This window comes from Tribolium castaneum, chromosome 1, assembly GCF_031307605.1.
Source record: "Tribolium castaneum strain GA2 chromosome 1, icTriCast1.1, whole genome shotgun sequence".
NCBI lineage: Eukaryota > Metazoa > Arthropoda > Insecta > Coleoptera > Tenebrionidae > Tribolium > Tribolium castaneum.
In genome coordinates this window covers 26,737,140-26,762,547 of record NC_087394.1, presented here as the reverse complement: position 1 = coordinate 26,762,547, position 25,408 = coordinate 26,737,140, and the positions used below count along the sequence as shown (strand labels likewise).

General features: G+C 32.2%; 1 protein-coding gene across 1 annotated transcript in view; it reads right to left on the bottom strand.

Moving 5' to 3' along the window:
- Nucleotides 1-3,225: 3,225 nt before the first annotated feature.
- sowah (sosondowah) overlaps nt 3,226-25,408 on the bottom strand; it is a 52,684-nt gene continuing 30,501 nt past the window's right edge. Inside the window, exon 5 of the mRNA XM_008194167.3 lies at nt 3,226-4,461. Coding sequence (XP_008192389.2) covers nt 4,432-4,461 — 30 coding nt within the window. The 3' untranslated portion in view covers nt 3,226-4,431. The remainder of the gene's footprint in view (nt 4,462-25,408) is intronic.

Sequence of the window (25,408 nt, the reverse complement as noted above, 5' to 3'; positions counted from 1 at the left end):
AATTCTTTCTTACTGTCTTAAAATTTTGTATGAGAGCAAAGTCGACTATATTTTGCAAACAATTATTAAAAATTTTCTACAAACTATTTAACTTTAACTAAAAAACAAAAAAAGATACTTACGGCCTGTTTTGAGAGGTCCAGGGAAAGCATGAAAGAAAAAAATAATTAGAGTCTGATTAATGTGAAATAGCTGCTTTGCGAAGGAATTTTAATCAGTGACTGTTTGCAAATTGTAATTACGTACTTTTTCCTCCAAAAAACTAGAAGTTAATTATAAAATTCATCGTCTGAATTAAAATTCCATCTTGCAGCACTTTACGTATGTAGTACCTTATTATGCAGCTGCTTTAAATGTCTTTGTTGACTTTAAAAAATTATAACAACCAAGACATTCTTGGCGTTCGCATGAGTGACTTTGATATGTATGTGGATATCCTGTATTAACTGGTACCAATTCATAAACGTGGGAAATGCAAGGAAGAAAATAATATTTTACATAGTTTTTTTAATTCAGGTGTTAAAAAATAACCAAACGCGTGTTGGCACGCAAAAACAATGAAAAGAAAACGCTCAATTTCCTTTTGTCAAAAACGTTACCGGACATCTCGAGACAGCTTGACGAAACCACATTTCGGGCCGTCGTCACGCGAACTCTTTCCGAAAACAAACACATATCTCCAAATCCCATCTATATCTTTATTAAATTATACTCGGATAAATACGGTGTCGTTAAATGAAGAGGCCATCAAGCCTCGACCTTTATCTATTTTTAAAGCCCACGTGATGCGCTAACAAGACATGATGATGGATGAGTTCGAAACCTGGCCCTTAATTTGTGCTAATGCAGTCAATTACTGTATTTAATGCGAAACGTTAAATAATTACAGTTTGGCAAAACGTTGGTTGAAAAATGACAACTGGGTCTGATTCGTGGTTTGATTAATAAATTCCCAGTGATCGTTTAGAAGCGTTTAAAGGACAAATTTATTCATACACTTAATTATTTCTACGTTGCGTAAATACACGAACACGGGAACTCTTTCAGGAGCAATTGCGGCCATTTTACCTCAACAATACAGAATCGGTGGCGCATAACGAAACACTTACGATTAGCAAATCAAATAACGGCAAATAAAGCTATTAAAAGCAAGCACTCGTAATACCGTTACGAGAAAATGGGCAAAAAAGCTACAACCAATTAATTGGCCGAGGATAAAGCAAACTCGGATGTTAAATGAGACAACCCATAATCGGCGGAGTACGCGCGTTTAATTTTTTTTTAATTATACATTCGAAAGTAATTAAAACAAAATGGATGCGAATCGTGACAGACGGCAGGCCATTATTAAAATATTAAAACGTTTTGTGAGCGATGAACCCTCAAGGAACTTAATTCTCAAACTAAATGTTCTTGGGCGACGCTTTTTCCATGAGAAATCGTTGAAAAATAAAAAAATCCGAAGATCTGTTACATTACTCCCGTATGCCACATTTTGTTATTTACTTTTTTTTATTAATTTTTGTTCAAATTACAACAAAAATAATGTTGTTTTTTCCTGTCTTTAAAATAAAATTTTGCAAAATAATTGTTGAAAAACGAACTAAAACAGACGAAAACAGCAAAAATAATGTACAAAATCATCCTGAGGGAAATATAAAAAACACGATTTTCGACAAAATGGTGTCTTTTCTGACTTGAATGTTGTAAAAATCATTGAAAAAAATCCTAAGACCTGTAACATTAGTTACTTCCATATGACACTTTTCGTTATTTTAATTAATTTTTCATCTAAATTCAACAAAAATAATGTAGTATTTTATTGCTTTTTAAAGTAAATTTTGTAAAATAATATTGTCGAAAAGCGATATGAAACGGACGAAAAAAAGCAAAAATAATGTAAGAGTAATTATTCGACATGCTGGGAGCTTGAGAAAGATAAAAAACACCCGATTTTCAACCAAGTTTTCTATTTTTTGACTTATTTATCTGTGGTGAAACTTTTTCGCTTAAAATAGACATAACAACCATTTCGATTTATTTTTGTCATTTTGGAGAGTGTCTCATTCAGAATAAAAGAGTGTTTGGTTCAAGAACGAACTAAATCAACTAAAGATCTTAAAGTAACAACAATTATTTCGAACTATTTGGTGATTTTTCAGCCAGTTTTAACAAAATTTTTCAAAGAAAACCTAGTTTCAACCTTAAAAACACGTCTGTATAGTTGAAAGACAAGTTTAGCAGAGCATTTGTGACCAAACTTTTCATAAAAAATGTTTAGCAAAATTTCGCGAAAAATGTAAAAATATCATGTTCGGCTAAATTTTGTAACGAGTTTGGTAAGCTTTTAGCAAAATTTCTACGAAATCTTATATGCAGAAAACCCAACTAAAGGCTCGAAAAAGCAAAACTAATCTAATTATCAACTTAATTATTCAGTATTTTTAACGAACTTTTGCAAAAAAACCCTGAGACTAGTTCATAACAAGCTTAGAACCTGAAGAAGATAAAAAAATAAAAATTAAATATTTTCGACAAACTTTTGTGCTTTTGTATTTTTGCGAAATAGTTAAGTTTCTAGCTGACAAAGCTAAAAAAGCTAGATCACGTAAAAAACTTCCAAAATGTTTAGTAAAACCTCGCAAAAAAGGCAAAAATAACACCATTTTCGGTTCCATCTGGTGACTGTTTGGCTGGCTGTTAGCAAAATTTTGCAAAATGATTGCTTAAAATAGAGCTAAACGTTGAAAAAAGCAAAAATAATCTAATTATTATTACCGGCTTAATTTTTCAGAAGTATTTTTTACAAAGATTCGCAAAAAAACTGAGATTAATAACTCAGGTAAAGAAACTTTTTATTGAATCTTTTGCCTTTTTTAAATTGTTAGCTCGCTATTGTTTAACGAGCTAAATCGGGAAACAGACAAAATCTATTTTGACAAGATTTGGAAGTAAATCAATCTATAGTTCAAGAACGAAACAAATCAAGTGAGAAAAGTTAAAATAACACGTTTTTCTTTGTGATATTTCGGTAAATTTTAGCCAAATTTCTCGAAGAAAACTTTAAAAACGTGTTTAAACACAAGTTTAAAACACCATTTGAGACCTATTTAAAAAAATTAGCTTGTTCTTAGTTAAATTTTGCCAAATAATTGAGTTTCTGTCTGACACACGTACTAAAACAAAGTGAAAAAGCAAAAATGATGTTTTTTTTTGGTCATAAAACAAGTAGCACAATTTTTTAACCAAATTTTCGGTTTGTTTTTGCAAAATAATTTCTGAAAAATGTCAAAATACTCAAAAAGTGCAAAAATTAAGTGAATTGCAACCAGAAAAAAACTCAAAAACACGCTTAGATACTTTAAAATAACAAAAATGACATCTAATCTGCGATTCTTTATAATTTGTTATATCAGCAACAGAAAAGTAAAATTACCCGAATTTTAAGTCATAAATAATATTCTGTTATTTTCTTCCTGGCTTTTCCATTTTTTAAATACGAGTAATTTCTACTATATTTTTTCCCGTTTTAGCATTTGCAAAAACCGCGGAACGACTCGCATTTTATAGTAAATAAATTTCAGGATTAGTGTTTTTCCATAAGGCAAATAAACATCAGCATAAATTAAAAAACACTCTCCAATTTTGCGAATTTGAAACGTCCGATCGATTTGTAAATCATATCTCCCTGTCATGCCCAATTTTGGCACAACTTTTACCCCGCACCTTAAAAATATTTTCCGTAATTATCATATTAACATTTAAATCTTCGGTAACCTTCAATCTAATTCAATTTTCTTGTAATTCAAGATGTTAAAATTTAAATTGATTTTGCGATAAAAGCCGAAAAAATCGTTATTTATGCTGCGCATCACACTTCCTCGATCGTCCAATAAATTACGAAATGTGACTGAAACGTGGCCATTTATAGAAATTTAAGTAAACTTTCACGACACTTTTATGGTTTATTAAAAGTTGCGCTGCTTTCGAAACGTTATCCGCGTCCGACATTATATGAAATTTAATCCTCAACAAAAAGGTGACAAATGCTCGTGCCAAAATTACAAATGACTGCAAGTTTAGTACAATTTTGTGTTGTTATTACATGTAAACAGCGCTGGAATTGCCAAACGATTGTTGCATTTCGTAATTAACATACGCTGATATCTTCCGAGATTTATGTCGGAAAATATTTGTCTAAGGGGATCGTAAATTATCACGTCTAACGGCGTAAAAAATTAGGATGTAATTATGGATCCACTAAAACGAAACTTCGAGATAATAAAGCACAATAAATGTCAGGCGTGATAAAAATTATTCTTGAAAATAAATTCGAGAAATAGAGAAAACAAACCAGCGGTTTCCAGCAGACATGCGAAACTTGAATCAACAGAGTGGATAAAGTATGATTGATAGTGTTTTGATGTGACATCACCTTTGGCAACATACCGTAAATGGATCCTGAAACAGAAAAAAAGCGTTAAAATGCGAGTTGATAAATCAGTTCGGCAAACGCTTAAATACACATTTAGTAATTTTTTATTTTTATTTAAAGCAGTCTTGTTGGAACCACAAAAAAGCTCCACAATACACAAAATATATGAAAAGTTTGAGCAATGTCCATTGTCGCAAATCCGAAAATAGCCCCCGAACACGCTTTCGGTTTTGATCCCTCGTGTTAAAAGTGTTATCTTTCAATTTTTTCTCGTTTCGTGTTGTCTGGCCCGAGATGTCAGCAATCCGTCACCGAGTGAAATAATTCAATCGCTTTGATTATTCATTTCTGGCCGGTAAAAGTGGCGATGTCGTTTTTGGTTGATCGAATTAAGCGTTCGAGAGCCGCACTAAATCATGCAATCTAGTGCAGTAAACGTTTATTATCGGATCATTGATTGCCAATAATGGTTCGATCTGCGCTGATTACAAGGCAGAGCGGCGGAAGCTGCGGTTGCACGACGAACACCGAAGCCATAAACTGAATATTGTGTGTGGAAGTCGTCCCGAGCGACTGTTTAGCACGATCACAGTTTTTCAGGATGCAATTCTCCACGTCTCGGGACGGTTTGGTGATCGCCTCTTCGTGCGAATTAATTTACTCGTAATAGTGGAGGAACGCTGCTACAAGCAATCTATGTGCTCTGCGTTGTGTAACGTTATTTATGCACTTAATCATACAAAATTACAGACGTTTTTGGATCGACAGCGATGAGAATATGATCGTAAATGCAACCACCTGCAAGGGCGACGAAACCGTAGGGGCAACGGGAGCCCCATAACTTTTAAGTTTTGTATTTCATTCAATTGAATTTCTTAAGATATTTAAATAACATATCTTAAAATTTCAACAAACATTCAATCTTTGATGAAAGATTTAAGTGTTTTTCTGGACCAAAATTTGCGGTTTAGGGAACATGTGGTATCTCTGGTTTCGTTGCTCTTCAATCACTATGATTATAATCAATTATAACTTCAAAAAAAACTCTGCAACTAATTAATTTTTCCATTTAATCATTTAATTATTATGGCTTTACCTACAGGGTGTTTCAAGTTCTAGTGCCAGTCAAATAATAAATACATCTAGTTATCCCAAAAAAAAAAATTATACCGCAAACGATAGAATTTCTAACATGCTTCATTTGATGCTTTATTGTTCATGGTATGAGCGTAAAATGCAAAAAAGTATTATTTTCAAATTACTGCAATAATCTTTTCATAATAAAATTCCTCGTACTTTTTAAGAATATGTATTCCAAAATCTAATAAAAACACAGAATTCAGCGTTCCCTATAAATACTTTTTATTTATTATGGCTTTACCTACAGGGTGTTTCAAGTTTTAGTGCCAGTCAAAAAAATAAATACATCTAGTTATCCCAAAAAAAAAAAAATATACCGCAAACGATAGAATTTCTAACATGCTTCATTTGATGCTTTATTGTTCATGGTATGAGCGTAAAATGCAAAAAAGTATTATTTTCAAATTACTGCAATAATTTTTTCATAATAAAATTCCTCGTACTTTTTAAGAATATGTATTCCAAAATCTAATAAAAACACAGAATTCAGCGTTCCCTATTAAATACTTTTTATTTTTCTCGAGGTTTGCATCTGATTTTTTTCAGAATTTTTCTATAATTCCTTATAATCAGAAATTAAAGAATTAATTCGTATTAAGTCCCGGTACAGAAAATATAGAGAAAAATATAAATAAAGTATTATTAATAGTAATCACAGGTAAATTCTAAAATAAAATAATAAAATATTAATGAATTGAATTACTGGATTATTTAATATTAATTGCAATTATTTTATTGCAGAAGTTATTGTTGAATTGTAGCAAAATTCTGAAAAAGATCTACCCGCACTATAAAGAAAATATTATTATATATAAAATATAAATATATATTTTTTTTAACAAACAGTCCTTGTTATTATCACTGTTTTAACAAACTCACTCCGTAAAGACTACAAAAATAGACTTTGGAGGTTGTTGTATCACTAAAGTTGGTACTGCAGAAAAATTTAATTATCTATCAGCCATTTCAGGATAAAAATGCAACCTGCCACCGAAATTTCAAAATGATTTTTGTGATGTTAAGTTTGTTCCAAAATACACGATTCGGTGTATATTTAATGTACTTTGCGACAGGTTTTTGGGAGAGAATAATCATTTAAATTGAAGTAATTCATTAGATTGTAAAATTTACATACTATGCCATGTAGGAAATAACATAAAATACTGACGTACTACAACTGTTGAATATTTTTTTGAAGAATATTTTTCTAGTTTCTGGTAGGTTTGAAAATAGAAATCGGTAAGTGAATTGATTAGTAATTAACTAATTAATAATACTTTGTTATTTTTAAATTTTTGCTGTCCCGTCCGTTATCGCAAACATAAAATGATCTTATTTCTTACGTAGTTAAACAAAACCCAGAATTTTTAATTTTCACTTTTTGATTTTAATATTGTTGAAGTCTTTAATAATTAAAACCTGTCTGAATAAATTTTTTTGAGCTATTTTCACACACATGATTTTTGTGTCCCGTCCGTAATGTGTAAACAAAAAATAAATTACTTAAAAATCGTTAAACATTGCCTTATTCTTCGGTTTTGTGGTTTCAAAAGTTCCACCTTTTACGTCAAAAATAGAATTAGTGCCCTTTAAACCTACAAAATTTTATAACGATTGTTCAACGATAAAAATGGGAGGTCTTTTTTGTGTCCCATCCGTCATCAATTTGTATTTATTTTTTCTACTCGTATTTCAAATTTTAAAAATGTGGCCCTAATTGTAAGTAGCAAACAATTTGTCTGGTATTAAGTTCTTATACAAAAATTCGCTTCTACTAATACTGTTCGCAAAAACTGAAAATAAAAACTAAATATTTGTGCCAAGTGTCACGTCCGTTAAATGGAATGGCTGCTATATCTTTTGTATCTTCAAACATATTCGCACATTTTAAAAAAATATGAGAAGAAAGCAGATAATTGATAAAAAATTGGCTTCTAAAATTTTTGCATTACCTACCTTTATCGCCTTTATCTCTTACTTTTGAGAATTTGAGGCTCCATCAGCCAGTATTTCTTTGTTTGTATTGCGTTCAAAGTTTTCTTAAAACAACCATTTTTTAATTTCAATGTTCTAAAAATCTATAATAACTACGCTATCTGACGATGTTAAAAGTAAAAAAACAAGGGTGGTGAAGTTGTATTTATACGTCCTTTCACATTTTAGTATATTACGAATTTTTTTACTTACTTCCTTCCTCTTTTAGGATTATGTATTTTTGTATGATGTCCTTTTTTTAGCTTACTTTTTTTTACTTTTATGTACTGTGTTATGTTCGGTAGCCTCGCCTTCAACAAAATCTAATAAATAAATAAATAAACTGATGCAAAAATAGAAAAATGAAAGTCTTTATGATGTTTCGGAGATTTTTATCTTCATTTTCTAATTACCTCAGCTAAAATTTTACTGGTCCCTACTACTCTCTTTGAATTTTTTTAGTACCTAATTAAATTCGAAAAATTTTTGTTTTGAATTGAGATCAAGAATTTTAGACAATTCCTTCTACCGTACTATTTTGAATAAACAAATTCCAAGCAACACCGACAAAAATAAAAAACTGAGACGGTTCTAACCAGGGAAGGCAGTTGAAAATGAAAATCTTCATTAACTCTTAATTATAAATCCGTTTTAAATCCCAATTCTCATCCAAATAACTCGAAAATGAAAGCAAATTATTACTCAATTAATGTTTCGTCAATTTGACAGCAAGAATCCCACGACGCGCCAAACCACGAGTTCATTTTTGAAAAATTGAAAATCCCGTGTCGTCGATATCTAAAACAGCATAATCCTGATACCACAACACGGCAATTCTTGTCTTTCGAATCCTCGCCTGTTGTTTTACACGTGTAAAATTTGAGAGTTTGGTATGTTTTAAGTAATGTTCGAGGCGCATGAATTCTCTCATAATACAGCGAATGTGTGTGTTTTTCGGGGTGACAGACAACACGAGCCCACCGTTTCTTGGGCCACAACGGCAGCTGCTCGGCTTTATTTCAGTTTAGCACTTTGTCAATGACAACGCTGGATGCGATAGCGCGCTGTTTTTCGATAGCCGCGGGATTTATTTTAACTCATCTGAAAATAAGGTGTCGACTTGTAGCTTACACATGTTTGTTTACGTGGGTATTTAGGAAGATAAGGTCGACTGTGATTGATTCATTGCCGCTTAAACGGATTCAAATTATAAGTTATGTGTGCCAGCAGCAGCAGCTCGCGAGACCAACATTTTGTAAAAAGAGAAAAATCGAGTTATTTTACCACGAGGTGATATATGACGACAAATGCTAAGTCGAGAAGATAACAAGTTTATTTCTTTGAAACACTCGAAATAACCGACGGTTTTGTGGTAACCGGACACGCGCATTTTTCGAATTTTTTACAGATCGGTTACAGACAATTATTTTCTGCAGCTTCCACGTATTTAGGCTATTAGATGGTGTCATCGATATGTGACAAGAAAGGACGAATATCCGGACAGTGACACATGTCGGAACTGGCGCCAGTGTTGGACCCTCAGATAATTTATTATGGAACATCAACACACCCACAGGACACGAGTTCCCACAAGGAAACCCCAATGGAAGCCCGGCACGATTTGTGCAGCAAAAGATTTGCTTGTTCCAACCTTTGACTACCAATTTTAGAATAACGTACTTTGTTAAATTATTGAAATATCGCAATATCGAAATAAGTTATACTACCCTGTCTCATCCTTATCATTAAAATAATAAAAACAAAGCAATATTCAAGTTATGAGGCCCCGATGTTCCCACGGTATTAGCGCGTTAAATCGTTAAGGAATTACTGTAACAATCAAAACTAAAAAAAAATTTCTCAAATTTGATAATTACTAAAAAATTAAAACATTGCCCCTTAGATAACATTAAAACAGGTAGGTACTTATTAAATAAAGTCTTGGTAATTAAGTTTGATTGATTCGAATTATTTTATAGGGTGTGCAGTGTACTCAGTTCACTCTCAATAAACTTCTTTTTTTATTCACAAAATTTTTTTTTGTCAAAAACTCGTTTTTACAACTATTTTAATACATTTTTTATGAATTAAAGTTTATGTTAGGATTTGCGATAAAGTTGTTGAGAAAAATGTTCGTTGATTAAATACCCATCGCACAATCTAAAAAAAATTAACAGGGGTCCCAATTTAAGCTTCAAGTTTGAAAAGTTTGATATTATCTACCTAAACTGTACACACTCTGTAATAAATGGAATCAATCAAACTTGATTAAAGGAGTGTAAGACTTTATTTTAATAAGTGCATAGTACTATTACTACTGCTTAATACTATTAAAGAAATACTTGTATTTTTGATTAATTTTTAAAACTAATAAAAGTGCAAAACTATTGTTCTCAGCGAATTGAAAAAAAAACAGCTTATAAATAACTATAATGGTGAAAAAAAATTATATAATACCATTAAAAAAATGTTTCATTATAATGTCACTTTATTGGCACCTTCTGTATACCTAAATAATCAAAAATATTTTTCTGAAAAGCGCTCTAGCTTGTAAATAATGTCTTCAAAATATCAAATCGCCAATTTAAGTAATTATTATTATTCGAGCTACAGAGGACGAAAGTTGAGATGAAGAACCCTGTATATGTGGAGAGTCTGTTAAAAGTACTTATTTTTTTATAATCGAAAAACTAATATAATCACACAAATTCAGCATTTTCTATCAAATAGTTTATATTTTTTTCTATGCATCTGAATTCTTTCAATTTTTTTTACAATTGCAAATTAATTACTTAATTGATTAATTACAATTAAATCATTACAAAAATTATTTCTTATATCATTTTCGAACAAGCAAAACTTCAATCTCGTTTTGTGCAAAAAAATAGTAACTAATTACGTAAAAATTAAAAATATATTTTTTTGAAATTCCTTGTTTGAAGCATTCAAGCATCGGTGTTTGAGAATACCACTAGAAAACATAAAATTTCGGTAAATTGAAAGAAGACAAAAATTTTTAGAGAATTCAAATGATAGAGAAAAACAAAGCACATAATAACAAATGCAGATTTCCGTGCGACTATTAGTAAAAAGAATTCCGAATAGCGATCATTCATTGAAAATAATCAACAACTGAAAAATTTTGGAATCTGCACTGACAAGCTTTGTCATTTAATATTAAAAAACCTGTATATCAGTTTAATTTTTTAATTCGCAGAAGTGATATTCAATTTTAGAACTAATTCCTATTATATTTTTTAACATCACACAAATAAATACAAACGCATTTCCTACTTAACTATGAAAGTATTGAATAGATTCATTAAATATTTACAGATGTCACTTAAGTCGTTTAGAAAAAAAAATCATGTGTTATTGTCAAATGTTTTACTTTTCCATTTCCATATTCACTCTTGTGTTTCTTCTTTAGTTCCTAGTTTTCTTTTTACACTTGTCTGCAGTTATTTGTTTTATTTTTCTTATTGTTCAATTTTTATATATATTTTTTATTTTTATTTCTTTTTGGGGTTGAGTTAAATATAACCTTCGGCTAGACTTCACCCCACAGAGTTTGTATATTTATTTGTGTTTTCTTTTTCTTTAATAAAGGCCTATTATTATTATTACTACTTATTAGTGATGTTTCTGTGTAGTTTATTATAGTAGAAGATAGCAGCTGCTATCTGTTTCCTTTTGAAAATGTAGCTTTATATTTATAATAAGAGTTTAAGATTATTATTATTTTTATTATTAAGTTACGTTTCATTTTAAATTAATGATTCTACTTCCCCGTTCCCCATAAATCACACATAAAAAGACAACACATAAATCGTGGGCATAATATAAAAAATAACCAGTCAGACATTTATAACGACAATTTTTCAATCATTAGACGGATTTCTATAACTTTGTTAAACTACGATCCATATACGGATTTCTATATCTTCATTATAAAATGTTATTATGTTTTAGGTAATTTCTCATTAAGACTGTATTTGCAGAAAAACAACACTGATTTACAAAAACATTTATAAGCTGAATCTGTGAAAAGACCTAATTTTTGCCAACAAATACTATGTACTTTTTCCAATTAATCTTGATTTCTGATACGGTTTGGAGAAAAGTACGAAACCAAGTTAATAACTGATGTAGATAAAAAAATTGGACTCCACTTCAAGTATTTGTTGTTGATGGTACAACAGTTTAGAATTTTTTGTATAGATTTTCCCAATTAACCCCTTCAGAATTTATTCCCACCTCAATGGTCGTAATCAGATAAGTGGAATAAAAAGCGTATAATCGAGCCAATGCGATGGTAAATTTAGTCGCGGCCGTCATGTGGTGTGAACAGGAAATAGAAGCGAGGGTGTCGTAAATCAGGGTGTAGGTGCGCGAGGCTAATTGGGTCCCGTCTGGGGCTGGCGCCACCGCTCCTTGGCACACCCACAACATCCCCAAAATTCAAATCCGCTGACCATCGAAACCCCGCCATGACCTCTTATAAATAAATGACCACAAATAAAACGACGATCAAAAAACATAATAACAACGCGGTGGCGCTTTCGTGTGACGGCGAAATTAATCACACTACATACGAGTATGATTTTGTCGACACGAATCATTTACATAAATGTTTAATTTAAATTTTATCATCACCTAGATTCGGGACACGAAAATCATGCCGTTAACCCGCAAATCCCGGACTGCTGTTAATTGATCAATCATTTCTGTAACGGATGTTTGACTCTTAATGTTTCATGAGAATCCGACACCTGCTGGTGTCAGAAATGGGCTCCGATGACACGTTTTTTTCCCTTTTTAGACGTCCCATGGAATTGATCTTGATGGAGACGGGCATCTTACGCTTAATTAGCCACATATGTTAAGTATTTTGTTACAACTCGTTTATTTTTCATTAAGTGTAACGCTGGATGGATGCCTTTCTCAGAATCGACGTTACATCTGTAACTTTTTGCCAGCGCTGCAATTGTGTCAAAAACACAATTCCACAGCTTTATCTACACACACTGATCGAAAAAATCCCCCTCAAGCACGAGTAATTTAGTCGTAAAGTTGTAACTTTTAATTACCGAGTTTTTCAAGTGAGAGCAATAAATCAAAAATTTTGTGAAGCATGTCACAGTTATCGCCTCACCTACAAGGCGACCCCCAGCAGGAGGTCTAGTCCTTTGATTAGATCTCGCGCGAAGGCAATAGAAATTTGGTGTATGCTTACGTGCGAAATTGCAAAAATTTAATTAAAAGATAACGCGAGAAAAACTCTTCAGCTGCCGCGCTCCGGTAATTAACAATTTGGCCCGATCTGCTTATTATTCAATAAGTGTTCACAAAACGTATCATTACCACGTAACTATTTGATACCTTGAGATTTTATTGCGGATATTATATTCGTTTGGGTCGTTAAAACACCATAATTAAAGACCGTTCAAGTATCTTAATATCTCGAGTAATAAATTGGAATGAATTAATTCAAAAATTTGTAAGTAATTAAGTGGTATCTTTACGGCCGGCATTATCATCAACAAATTGACATTTCCCAAATATAATAAAATAAAGTTTATCAATTTTATTTAAAGCCGGGACCCGGCGAGTCAAACCGATAAGGTTCGCTCCCACAGGCTGTGGCATAAATTTAGCCGAATGGGCCCAATAAAAAAGCGTCGAATGCGTGCATAATGGGTAGTTTTGTAGTCTCCACGGGTAAGTAATCGCAGGAAATTTACCTTATTACCTATTAAATCCAAGCTTGTCGGTGCGGTGTTAGCAGAATTGCAACATTACTGGAGGTTCATTAGCAACCTACATAGCAAAGCTGCCTGATAAATGCCAGTTTGTCCCGGAATGATTTATACGGCCATGTGTAACGCAATTATACACTAGTCGAAGATTTAATAAACTAAGAAATCGACCGGTGATTTATAGGTGAGTCGGTTGGTTGGAAAAAAATCGCGGAATGCGTTTGCAGTTTAACTCGGATTTTTGTTACGCTCGATAAATTAGTTCTCTTTAAAGTTAAGTGGCAGCTCGCCAGGTCTTAATGCTGGGGATAAATAACTACCGAGTTATGCTGTTAAGATATACTACGTGTCCTCCTCAATGAATTTCTGGGCAGCACGAGAATTTCAAAATATTGCTACATCCACTGAAAATACGACCTCCGTCATGATACGGATATTAATGACATTCTAAATTAAGACGACTTTTTGCGAAAAAATATTTTTTTAAAGTCATAACCACAAATATTTTGCAGGTGGGGCCAAAATTACAATAAAATACCATTAGGCCATTTTTTTATCATGGCAAGTCACTGAAATAATTAAAAAATAAATAATAGACATGTCTCTCAAGTAAATATTTTGAAAAAAAACTTCTTAATTTCAATTTTTTTGATTTTCAAAAAACTGCTACGTTCACTGAAAATACGACCTCCGTCATGATGGGAATATTAATGAGATTCTAAATTAAGACGACTTTTTACGGTTTCATAAATTTAACCACCACGGAAGAACATTTTTTAACACGAAAACCACAAAATGAAGCAAAAAGAAAATTTATTTTCAGCGCGCGGAGGTTTTTTTTAAATAAGTATTAGGTCTAATGTTCTCTGGTTTTCGTACTACCATGAGCTCAACCTCTCAATTTTTGCAATGTATTGTAGTACTAGTACTAGTATACCTATTTTTATTGCAAAATAACAACTTTTCACAATCTTAGGTAAGTATTTCAGACATTTTTAGTTCTTCTTATACTCAGTTTCTACTTTCAAACAACAAATTTTGAGAGAATCCTCAATAACACCCACTTTTTCCATTAACAATTAAAAACACCATTCAAAAATAAACAGACTTTGTGTTTTAAATTAAAATTCTGAAAATAATTTCTGAAAAAAATACTACCATGTATATCTACTGAAAATACGACCTCCGTCATCATCCAGATATTAATGAGATTCTAAATTGAGACGACTTTTTACGATTGCATAAATTTTAGACACAAAGAAAAAACATTATTTAAAGAGAAAAGCCACAAGTGAACACAAATTATTCTTTCTAAATTTATTTTCAGTGTATGGCCACTTTTATATTTTCAGCCAATTTCTCAAACACCGATTTTCTTATCAATTATCTTATAAAAACTTGTCGAAAATGAATCTTCAATGGAAAATAATACTTTAAAGTTTTTGTTGAATTTATTCCATTAATTCCATTTATTATAAATTTTGAACTACCATTAACTTTTCACAACAGACTCTAATTTTCAGTAAATTCACTTTAAGATGTTCTAAATAGTTTCATTTTTTTATAGTCTTTTTCAGAAATTGTAATCATTTACAAAAGAATAGCTTAAAAAAATCAAAACTAGCTTTCCTGACATAAGCTTTCGCTAAAATTTAGATTGGTTCATTTCCTACAGAATACGAAATACTACTTACCTACCTACTGGTAGGTATTCTATATGTAATTTGCTCTAATTTAATTTTCAATATTTTTAGAAAAATATACACTAGGGGCCAATTAAACTCTTAAAGAATAAAATTATCATAAAGTTACAAAAATGAGCCACACTATATTTCTCAGAAAATAAAAAAATTGGAGGTAAATCCCGAAACAAGTATTTTTATTTTTAAGCAAAACCTTTTAGTGTATTATGGCAATGTTTTCTTTGTACACCATAAAATTTTACAAAAGATAATGGTGTTTAAGCAACCGTCACAATAAGATGCTTTAACAAGAGGGACCCGAAAATATTTACGATACCGATCGATTCGTCTGAAAGATTACAGCCTGTCTACAATAAATCACACAATAAGCTTGCCTGAACAATTAGCTCGAAGGGTGCTTACGGTTTGGGGTAATCATAATAAAAATTTAATGGTGTACAAAGGAAACGTTGCTACAATACGTTTAACCCCCTTTTTAATTCAAACAACCCCTTCAAAATTTTAAATATCCCTGTGTGATATCTTAAATAAAGAGAATTTTCTTTGAGTTTCGAGTTTCACAAAATTTTAAAGAAGTTGTTTCTATTATTAGGGCTAAAACTTTTAAAAGTACACTATAAAGTGTCCCCCTAAAAATGAAAATTGACCTGTCTTGAAGTATTCTAATTTTCTGTTTGTATTCTCAAAAATCCAAGGCAGCTCGTTTTTAAACAGTCACCCTGTATATTTTTAAGTCTCACAATTTTTGCTTTCTTTTTTATCCACTTTTCTTTTTAGTCTTCTTTTGATTTTAAACAATTTAAGTCGTTTTGAAGCAAGGTCTCAAGCCAACAGATTACAGCAAAAAAAGTTAAAAAATAGTTGTTTATACTAAAATACCACGATTTTAAAAAATTCTGATCTAGTTATCCATGACAGTTACCCCAGCAGTGAAATGTATTGCGTAACAAAATTATTTTGGAACCTTAATTCCGTAATGGACATCGGGTTAGCGTAACTGTCATGGGTAACTAGATCAAAATTTTAAAAAATCGCAAGGTACATCAATTTTCAAGCGATGTAGCTCATTCTGCAGCAAAAAATATGAGATTTTAGGGAAACAAATATCATTGATATTTCATCCAATTCCAAGCAAATTGGATCGGGTTGATTACAAGAACCGACTCAAATCTAAAAATAATAAAACGGCTTTATGGTAAGAAAATTATAAAAAAAACAAATAAATAATATTAATTTCGATTTCAATAAAACCAATTTTGCAGCCAGAGAGTGTACTTCATAACATTTTTATTTTCGTTTTATTGATTTATTTTTATTGATTTGCATGTATTTAATTATTAAAAATATGAAACAAACAACAAAACAAGTCAAAAAAGCTTTTAAAAATTGGCCCCACTTGTGGCTTTTTGCCTGTTTAAGCTTTCTGTTTTAAAGAAAGGTTTCCTCTTGTTTTTCATCTGAAGTCATTAAAGTTCAAACCCAGTCGTGTACAAAAATGAAAACGGAAAATCTTTCGTACCTGTCAACATCTTTGGACAGGTCCCACCTCTTGGCACCTTTTCGCAACTTAATGAAAAACGACGCAATCTGAAGCTCTGCCTCCTCGGCAGCGGTCATTAATATCGACAAGAGATTAAAACGTTTGTCTAGATATAATAAAGTGCGCGCTTTCCGCGGCCGCGAATAGTGAAAAGCGGCAAAAGACAAATGAGTCGACTCAGATGCATTCCGAAAGCGAGTAGATGGTTCGGTAATTTGTCTGCGACTTGCGTCGGAATTAAGTGCTTGATTGAAGGGAGAGAGTGTTTAGCGTGACGTTGCGCTCACAAATAACTCGAGCGAATTATACACACACCGGCAAGAAATGACAAATTTGGCCTCTCAATTAAAATTAAAAAAAAAACGCCGGATATTTATTGGGGTGCGATGGTAAAAATCTCAATTATAATGAAGCTTCCCTCTTTTGTTCTTGGCCGTCGGTAATTTATTTGTGGTGTTACCGTCGGCCGTGTAAAAACACGATGTACAAACGTCATCAAACTGTTATTTATTTATAGTTAATGCTAATTAATGCAATCCGAGAGCATATCGGGCGGGAGGATCAGCGAGCCATTGTTTGAAGGATCCGTCGAATTCCTTTGTCGATGGAGAGACGACGCTCGGTGGTGGCCGCTGCCGTGTGTTGCACACAAGAACTCGATTCGTATCTTCCGCAATTTCCTCGAAGAATTAACGATGCGGAGTCGTTTTTTAACGCTATTAATTACAAAATGAATATTATCTGCCCGCTTTTGCATTTTACTCAAATCTCAATATCGAGTGCAGAGATTGTATGTAAATTGCACGGCAAATTTCGAGATGACCTGCAACAAGTGACTCACAAAGGCGCAATAAAGACCCACATTAACGTTTTTCCCCGTCATGTCTCCTCGCAGCGCCATTAAAAACAAACAAACAAAACCATTCTATTACTTTAATCTCCTAACAACATAAAATTCCACCATTGTCTTCAAATCATGGATAATGCAACATCAAACTACAAACTCCGGTAAGTCCGGGGCTGATAAATTAAATCGGGACATGATGCCGCAAAAAACTAAACCCACACCAGTTCAATAACATACATTCAATAAAGTAATTTGTTAATGAAAGCGATTAATAATCGCTACACTTAAATGCACGAACGAGCGATGGCTCGTGGAAACAAGTTGATAGAGCATTTTCTCATTGACTCAATTTCCTTTATTCTGGTGACGAAGTTTGAAATAATAATAATAATAAACAGTGCTTTAATGACGTCCATAAATACTACATAATTTTTTAGAAAAAATCATTCATTTATAAACAATCAACGAAAAACTCCAATAACTGACATTTAAAAAAAATGTAATACACAAAAATTATACAGAGTGTATCACAAATATCTGTGTTAATTTTACGACGTAATAAAACTCATCAAATAAAACAACTTTCCTATATAACGTTTTGCAAACTTCTTATTTACAAGTCTGTTTTCTTCCTTTTTTTTTCGTCCGTTTCTATCACAACGAAAATAGTTCGGCTCTTTTATTTTTGTACCCATAGGCAGGTACACGTTTTAGTATGTTATCTTTTTCCAAATTTTACGTAAATTTGAAAGTTTTTCATAGAAAAATTACAAATAGAAAGGATGTTTTATTTGTTGAGTTCTGTTACCTGTTGAAATTAAAACACGTATGTCTGATACAACCTGTAGGTACATATTAACCCCTAGTATCACCCAAAATTACTTTCAAATATACAGGGATTTCAGAAATGAGTTTGATAACATATGAATACCCTGATTTCATTGCATTTTTGGTCGATTCAGTTTAGTTTTTAAAATGTTTTTTACAAAAACCGATTTTTTTTAAATGTACTACACAAGAAGTAAGAATACTATTAGAGAAGTAAGGGTTTCACAACTTTAAAAGGAAAAGTTCAAACTTAAAACTGTACCTATTAGTTATTTAGCAATGTAAAAAATAAAAAAGTTAGTTAACACCCTATTTTTTGTATTTGCTTTTCAGATTTTTAATGTTTTTGAAAATAAATTATCCTTTACCTACTCCGTGAGAGGCACTTAGCTGTCTCTGTTTTTAGAAAAACTATCTAAAAAACTTTTAGATGCAAAGATTAAAAAAGGCTTTTGCAGTAAAAAAATTAAATTAATCAACTATTAAGAGACTTCTTTATTTTTTTATTTCTCGACTGCAACTTTGTAAAAAATGTTAAAGAACTATAACTATAAAGCTCATCCTTTCTTCTTTCCCTCTGCCTCAAATTTTGCTATAGTGAATTAAAAAAAAATAATAATCCAACAAAAAATTAGCTTAAAAACGTTATCACTCATTAGTGTCCAAAACTATATAAAATATAGGGTGCTTCATTTAGTTTTAGCTGTAGCTCATTTCTGAAACGGCCTGTATATTTATTAAAATAATTTTATGTGATACAGAATACAGGGGTTTGTATCTGTAGATTTTGTGTAAATACATTTAAATATTTTAACATTTAATGGTCAATAATAAATTTTATCAACACTCTGGGACACCCTATACATGCAAGTTCTTCGAAAAATAATCGAAAGAGCAAAAATCCGAATTCTACTGAAAATTCAAGCTGAAAATTGCAATATAATTAGTTGATTTTTTTTATGTTTTTGAAATTAAATTATCCTTTGCTTTCTCCGTAAGAGACACTTAGCTGTTACTAACACCACTTAAAAAAAAATTAGATGCAAAGATTAAAAAAAGGGTGTTGCAATAAAAAGATAAGTTATAGATAACTTTCAACAGACTTCTTAATTTTTTTAACTTCACGACTGCAACTTTGCAAAAAAATGTTAAAGTACTAGGAAGCTCATACTTTCTTCTTTTCCTCTGCCTTAATTCATTTTTTTTTTATTATTCTCGGTTTTGCTATAGCGAATTAAAAAAACATAAGATGCCACATTTAGTTTTAACTGAAAATCATTACTGAAACGGTCTGTATAATTTAGACATTTTATGGTCAATAATAGATTTTACCAACACGCTGGGACACCTTGTATATGATAGTACTTCAGAAAATAATCTAACGAACAAAAATCCGAAATATACCGATGATCAAGAGCATAATTTTTGTTTTAAAACCTGCCAAAGTTTTGGTTGACTTTCGTTTAGCAAAGACCTGGTGTATGACAGGTGCGATTTTCGCAACCTTACCCTAGATCCTTCAGTTTAATAATTAATTGAATATATAAATTAACACGTGTTTCAATTAATAAACTAGAATTCTTTCAATTGTAACCGTATTTCTTGTATAGTTTTACAAATTTATGTAAAAGAAAAATAATTAATAAATTATCTAACCGATTTTTGTATAATTATTTGCTAATGAATTGAGCAACATAGCTGAAATAGTTGCTTTCTTGTGTACAACATAATGTTTTTATAGCCGATAAATTAGATCTGCAATAAAAATGTACCACATTCACTTTGAATAATAAGACATGATGATTATAATCAAGTCGAATGCAAAACAGATATAAAATGGTTTATAATATTATTTAATTAAATTCAAATGCTGTATAAATGGCTCGGCTGTCATTTAAATGTTTATGGCACAGGAGATTTTAATCGATTGCAATGTCATGTTCAATTTCACAATGAACAAGAAAAAAATATGTACGAGGAAAAATGATAAGAAAGTTGCGGTAATTACAAGCCATTAAAGTTTTTAAGACGACACAGTCTTATGTAAATCCCACTAATGTGCTTAATTTCGTCGTGGAAACTCGCAGGGCGTTAGGTTAGAACAAACACGTTTGAGTTCTCACGGACTTTCGCGGTAAATCTGTACCGGAATCCGGGAGGTCGTCAGCGGCCGTCGCATTGCTTTTATAACTGCCGACGACATATATTTTGTTTACGTAGCGCCAAGTGTCCTAAGTAACCCGACACGGCCTCATCAGAAACAACGCAACCCGACATCGAAAATCCTGAAATTCTACTTCGCAGCTACTCAAAGCGGAACGCTTTGAAAATCTCAAAAAGGTAACGGCAAGCCATCGCACGTGACAACGCGAATGCGACAATTAAGGATTGACACACGACAAAACCGACCGGAAAAATCCGGGCTCTTAAGCTTTGTTTTCTACGATATTATCAATGTTATTTTTAATAATGTTAACAAATTTCTGTCATCTCAAGAATATCTGGAATTAATTGAAACAAAAATCTTGCGGCAAGCCAATTAGCTTTAGATAATGGACTCGTTAGAATTGTTTCCTGTGACAACAACGGTTGAACCCGGAACATTCAGATCGCCCGGGGCTAAACCGCACTACAATATCAACTCACCGCCCAAAACAATGAAATAATGACAAACCAAAGAAGTACAAAATGGCAAACTTCTCTTTGAGTTTATTAAAAGTCAAACGCACCGAGCTTGTAGGCCTCGGGCTTTCAATATACTGTTCACGAACTTGGGGTGTAGTTATTCCGTGAAGTTGTGGATAATAGTAAGCTCGCCGGAAATTCCGAATTTTCATATTAATATACAGCAAGGTACAACGGTTTAGCTGTGCATATTACGCCACCACACGTGTTCAAGTCGCACACAACACCGACAAAAATTTACGGTGAAGAATTACCATACAGAAAGGGGAAAAAGTATTACTCCTACTAGTTATTATCATATTAATAATTATCTTAACCTATGAAAGTTTCATGTCTACGACATTTAATCATCTTGTCGTTTCTTAGCCGCTGTGCAAAACAACGAATAATTTTACAAAATATTGAAATAAGAAACCAAAAAATCAATTCGTTAAGTTCTTCGAAGGTAAATCAGTTAGCAACACTACTGGCGAACTCAAACCTGTAAAAAGTTTGTATCAGTTTACAATTTTTTATATTTTGAAGCATCCCGACGTGAGAAAGTCTGATCAGACGTACTAATATATGAAAAAAAAACTATTCACCATAGATTATTTGTTTACAGTCTACTATCCTTTCGAGATAACAATTTTACGGATGATGCACCTAAAAAGAAGCCAGAGTCAAATCATTTTGCGAAAATAAAAAAATTAAAGCCCTAAGAAGTGGTTGCCTTTTAATAGGCTTTCTTTCCTGCAAAAAATCACAACAGTTTCACAGATGATTTGCCAAAAAAGACCTCACCCTGACCCTGACCCTGACTAGTAATTTTCGGTTTACTATTTTTACAATCAAAGGTCCTTTTGCTTGCTTGGTTACAATGAAATGTAAGCTACACAACTAATACACTTTTTTGAGTGATCTTTTGTTAAAGATGGTGATATTGTTTTTCCAAATTCTTGCACAAATCAACATTCCAGTATCGCATGTAAATAGAAATAACTTTACTTTAAAAAAATTGAGTCACTAATTAATTATGATTATAAGAAATTGTAGAAAAATTCTGAAAACATCAAACGCATATAAAGAAATAAAGTATTTAATACCAAACGCTGATTAGTGTCTGATTATTAGTTTCTGAGACACAGTCAAAATATGGGCACTTTTAGCATACTGTCCCTGTATAACAGGTGTCCCAAATCTTGTGGTTCAACGAAAAATAAATATTTCTAGTTGAGAAAAAATACCAAAATGAAAGAACAAACAATACAGAATTAATTACGTTACAATTGGATCCTATGACAGTGTTTTTTATTAAAAGTTTTGACACTTTGTTATTGTTCAAAAGTTTAATGGAATATCTGTGAGAGTTTCGAACCAATTTCGGAAAAAAATTGAACCGTAAAAAAACCTATTCGAATCATACTAGTACATAGTCGATTTTTTTCTATAATCAACCTGTCAGGTTAATTTTTTTGAATTAAAGTTGGTGCAAATTTTTAGCTAGCAAATTCAGTTTCAAAATTTCTGCTTTATAAATTTGTCCTTAAGTTACAACACGTACAACACACAGAGTTATTTCAACGGCTAACAAATTTAAATTTTAGGGACTGCATAATCTAACCTAATACTTTATTTAAGTCCCGATTGTCAAATCTGGCACGCAAAATGTCAAATACAGAAAACAGTTTCGAAAGAAGTTGAACATAAACTTTTTGAGTGATACAGTGTGTCTTTATCACAATTTTGAGAATGACAGTTTGACTATTAAAAAAAAGAACTACGAACAACTTCTCTAAAAACGTTTTTAATTTCTATACAAAAAATGATCGTCGAAAGCCGTACTTGCTTAATATTTGTATTATCATTTTACCCTTGTTTGAGATCGAAAATAAACTGAATTAGAGCAAGCCGTACCTGCGGAATTTTAGCCACATGTCAAAAATAAACAGATCAGAATTTTTCAAAAACTGATTCCATGCTCAATCTAAATTATTCCGAAATGGTGTTTACACACAACAGAAATCCTACATTGTAGAATGCTATTTAACAAGTAAAAAAAATGGGGAGTGGAAATACGTAAATTTTTTTAAGAATTTTTTAAACGGTTATTTGATAACACAGGAACAGCATTTCTGGACATCTCCTTAGTCTCCTGTACTGTTAATTCAGTACATTTTCGATCTCATGGTAAAAAGAGTATAACATCAATAAAAAATATAATACAAACTAATTAACTAATTGAGAATGCAATATTAAAAAAAATCAAGGAAAGTTGTAATTGATACCTCGTTTGAGCAAGTAAACTGGAACGAAACTAGTAAGTTGCCATAAAGAACTTTTTCTAAAATCTTAACACACGAAACTACAACAGATTGAAAACATAATTTTGAAATTTTTTTTTACGACAAAACTGTTTAATCTATCTATACACTTGATTTCAACATATGACATTTTCGCAATTTTTCTGAAAAAACAATTTTGATTCGTAATTTAAAAGAAATTATAAAAATAACTTAAATAATTATCGGTTTGAATATCGAACGCCGTACTTCGTAAATATTTCTAATAATTATAAGTTTGTGGCCGTTTTCACGACTAGAAATGTTTAAAATGTATCTATAAAAAAGAGTTGCTTTATTTTTTGCCCAAGCAAAAAACTGTCCTTTTTTTAATTTTTTGTAATCGAAAATAGACTTTAACTATGAATTGCTGTTGAAAATAGAGCCGATAGGTTAAAGTTGGGTTAAATCTCTCCTCTCGGAGCGTCGAGTTGAAAAGAGCAATAAAGCGGTTAAAATATCCCCTCGCATTAAGGTTCAAGAAAGACATACGTTATTGAACATATTTTTAAGCAATAGAGTGCGATGTGACAAGAAAATCTCTTGTGATTAAAACGGCTCGTTGAAGGAACGCGACAAGAGATTAATCTGCTGCTAAATATATAAATTGCCCTGGAATTCGACTATTTACAAACATAGTAACACTGATTTGAACATTAATAACTTAGCTTGTCGAGTTAAAATGTATTATGGGGTTCTCGAGCCCGATTTTTGTCCCAGCTGTTGTATATCAAGCATGACATCAAATATTTTCGAGGAATTAAATGGTGGCAGTCGTCGAAATTGACGGTAATAAATCGTCCATCCGCGCTGGCAAAACGGTAATAACTATTAAAAGTAGTAAGAGAGTGACTTATTGTCAGTTTTAGTCGACACGAAAACGCTTTCGCGTCCGCAACAAAAACAATACTAAACCGAGTACGATTTACCGGCTCTCGGAGAGAATAACGTATTCTTCTTCCTCCCGGCCTGTATCAGATAAAACGCTAAGAAAGTCTTTAATTAAATTTACAATTAGCGGCCGACGTGCACCCACTAATTAATACGGCAGGCCTAGGCCGGGACGCTGCGAGGATGCGACAGTTGTCGTCGTCTCCGTCGGGCCGCGATCCCGGGATATGTTAATACGGCCGTCTGCCGAGCCCGCCGTATATCTCTCGCAACTAATTGCATACAAATCAAAGCCTGAAAGAGACCGCGAAATTTATGGTAAATATCCAAGAGATGCGATCTTAATCTGCGACCGACTGGCTGCAGCTTCATTCCGAATTGGGCTGTTTGTTTCGTTAATATTTGTTTCATTATTTGCTGAATTAATGTATCTTTTGTATCGGTCCGCAGTTTGATGCGTCTATCTGAACGTATTTGGAGGCGAACGAGCGGCTTCGGTTCGTATTATTGTGCACTATACGCTACCCGCATGTTTTATTAATCAATCGTTGCAACCGATCGACCATTAACTGATGCTAATTTCCTCATAATAATCATCGAGATTTCTGAGACAAGCGCGACCAAATTCTAGTGCTGTGTCTGCACACGGCCTGCTCAAACATCAAAGATCAACGCCGGGGCTTTATTTATGTTCACAGCTCGTCCGCAGGAAGCAAACAAAAATATTGACACTAAAGCTGCGGATATGGCCAATTGAGAATGACAAGATGTTGATGGTTCTTGGATATTACTACAGAATACACAACAGGAAGGTTTAAGTAGCAAATGTTGTAAACTAGTGATTTAGCAGGTACGAAATATGACACTCAACCAACAACCACATGGAAAAATCTCTCCACTGTGGGAACATTAAATGGACATTTGGCTTTATTTGTATCTTAAATTAGTGCCCACTTTAATCCATACTTTATGATACTGTTTAGCGCCCATAAAACGGCTCTTTAGGGACGAGGCCGTAAAGTAAAAATTTATTTATTTCCTCATCAAATTCAACTTAGAATTAATCTGATCATTTGGTGTTCTTGGTTGTTTACTTAACGTGTTTCGAAAATATAATTTCCCATATTTGCAGCACGAGCACATTATTTTTTGTAACAAGATAACTGAAAAAAAAATAGAAAAACATTTTTTGATAGTTTAGTTTTATTTTGCTGGCTAGTGAACTAGAATTATTAAATTTAAAGTATTGTAACCAATCGTAAAAAATCATCGTTTCCAGTGGTAC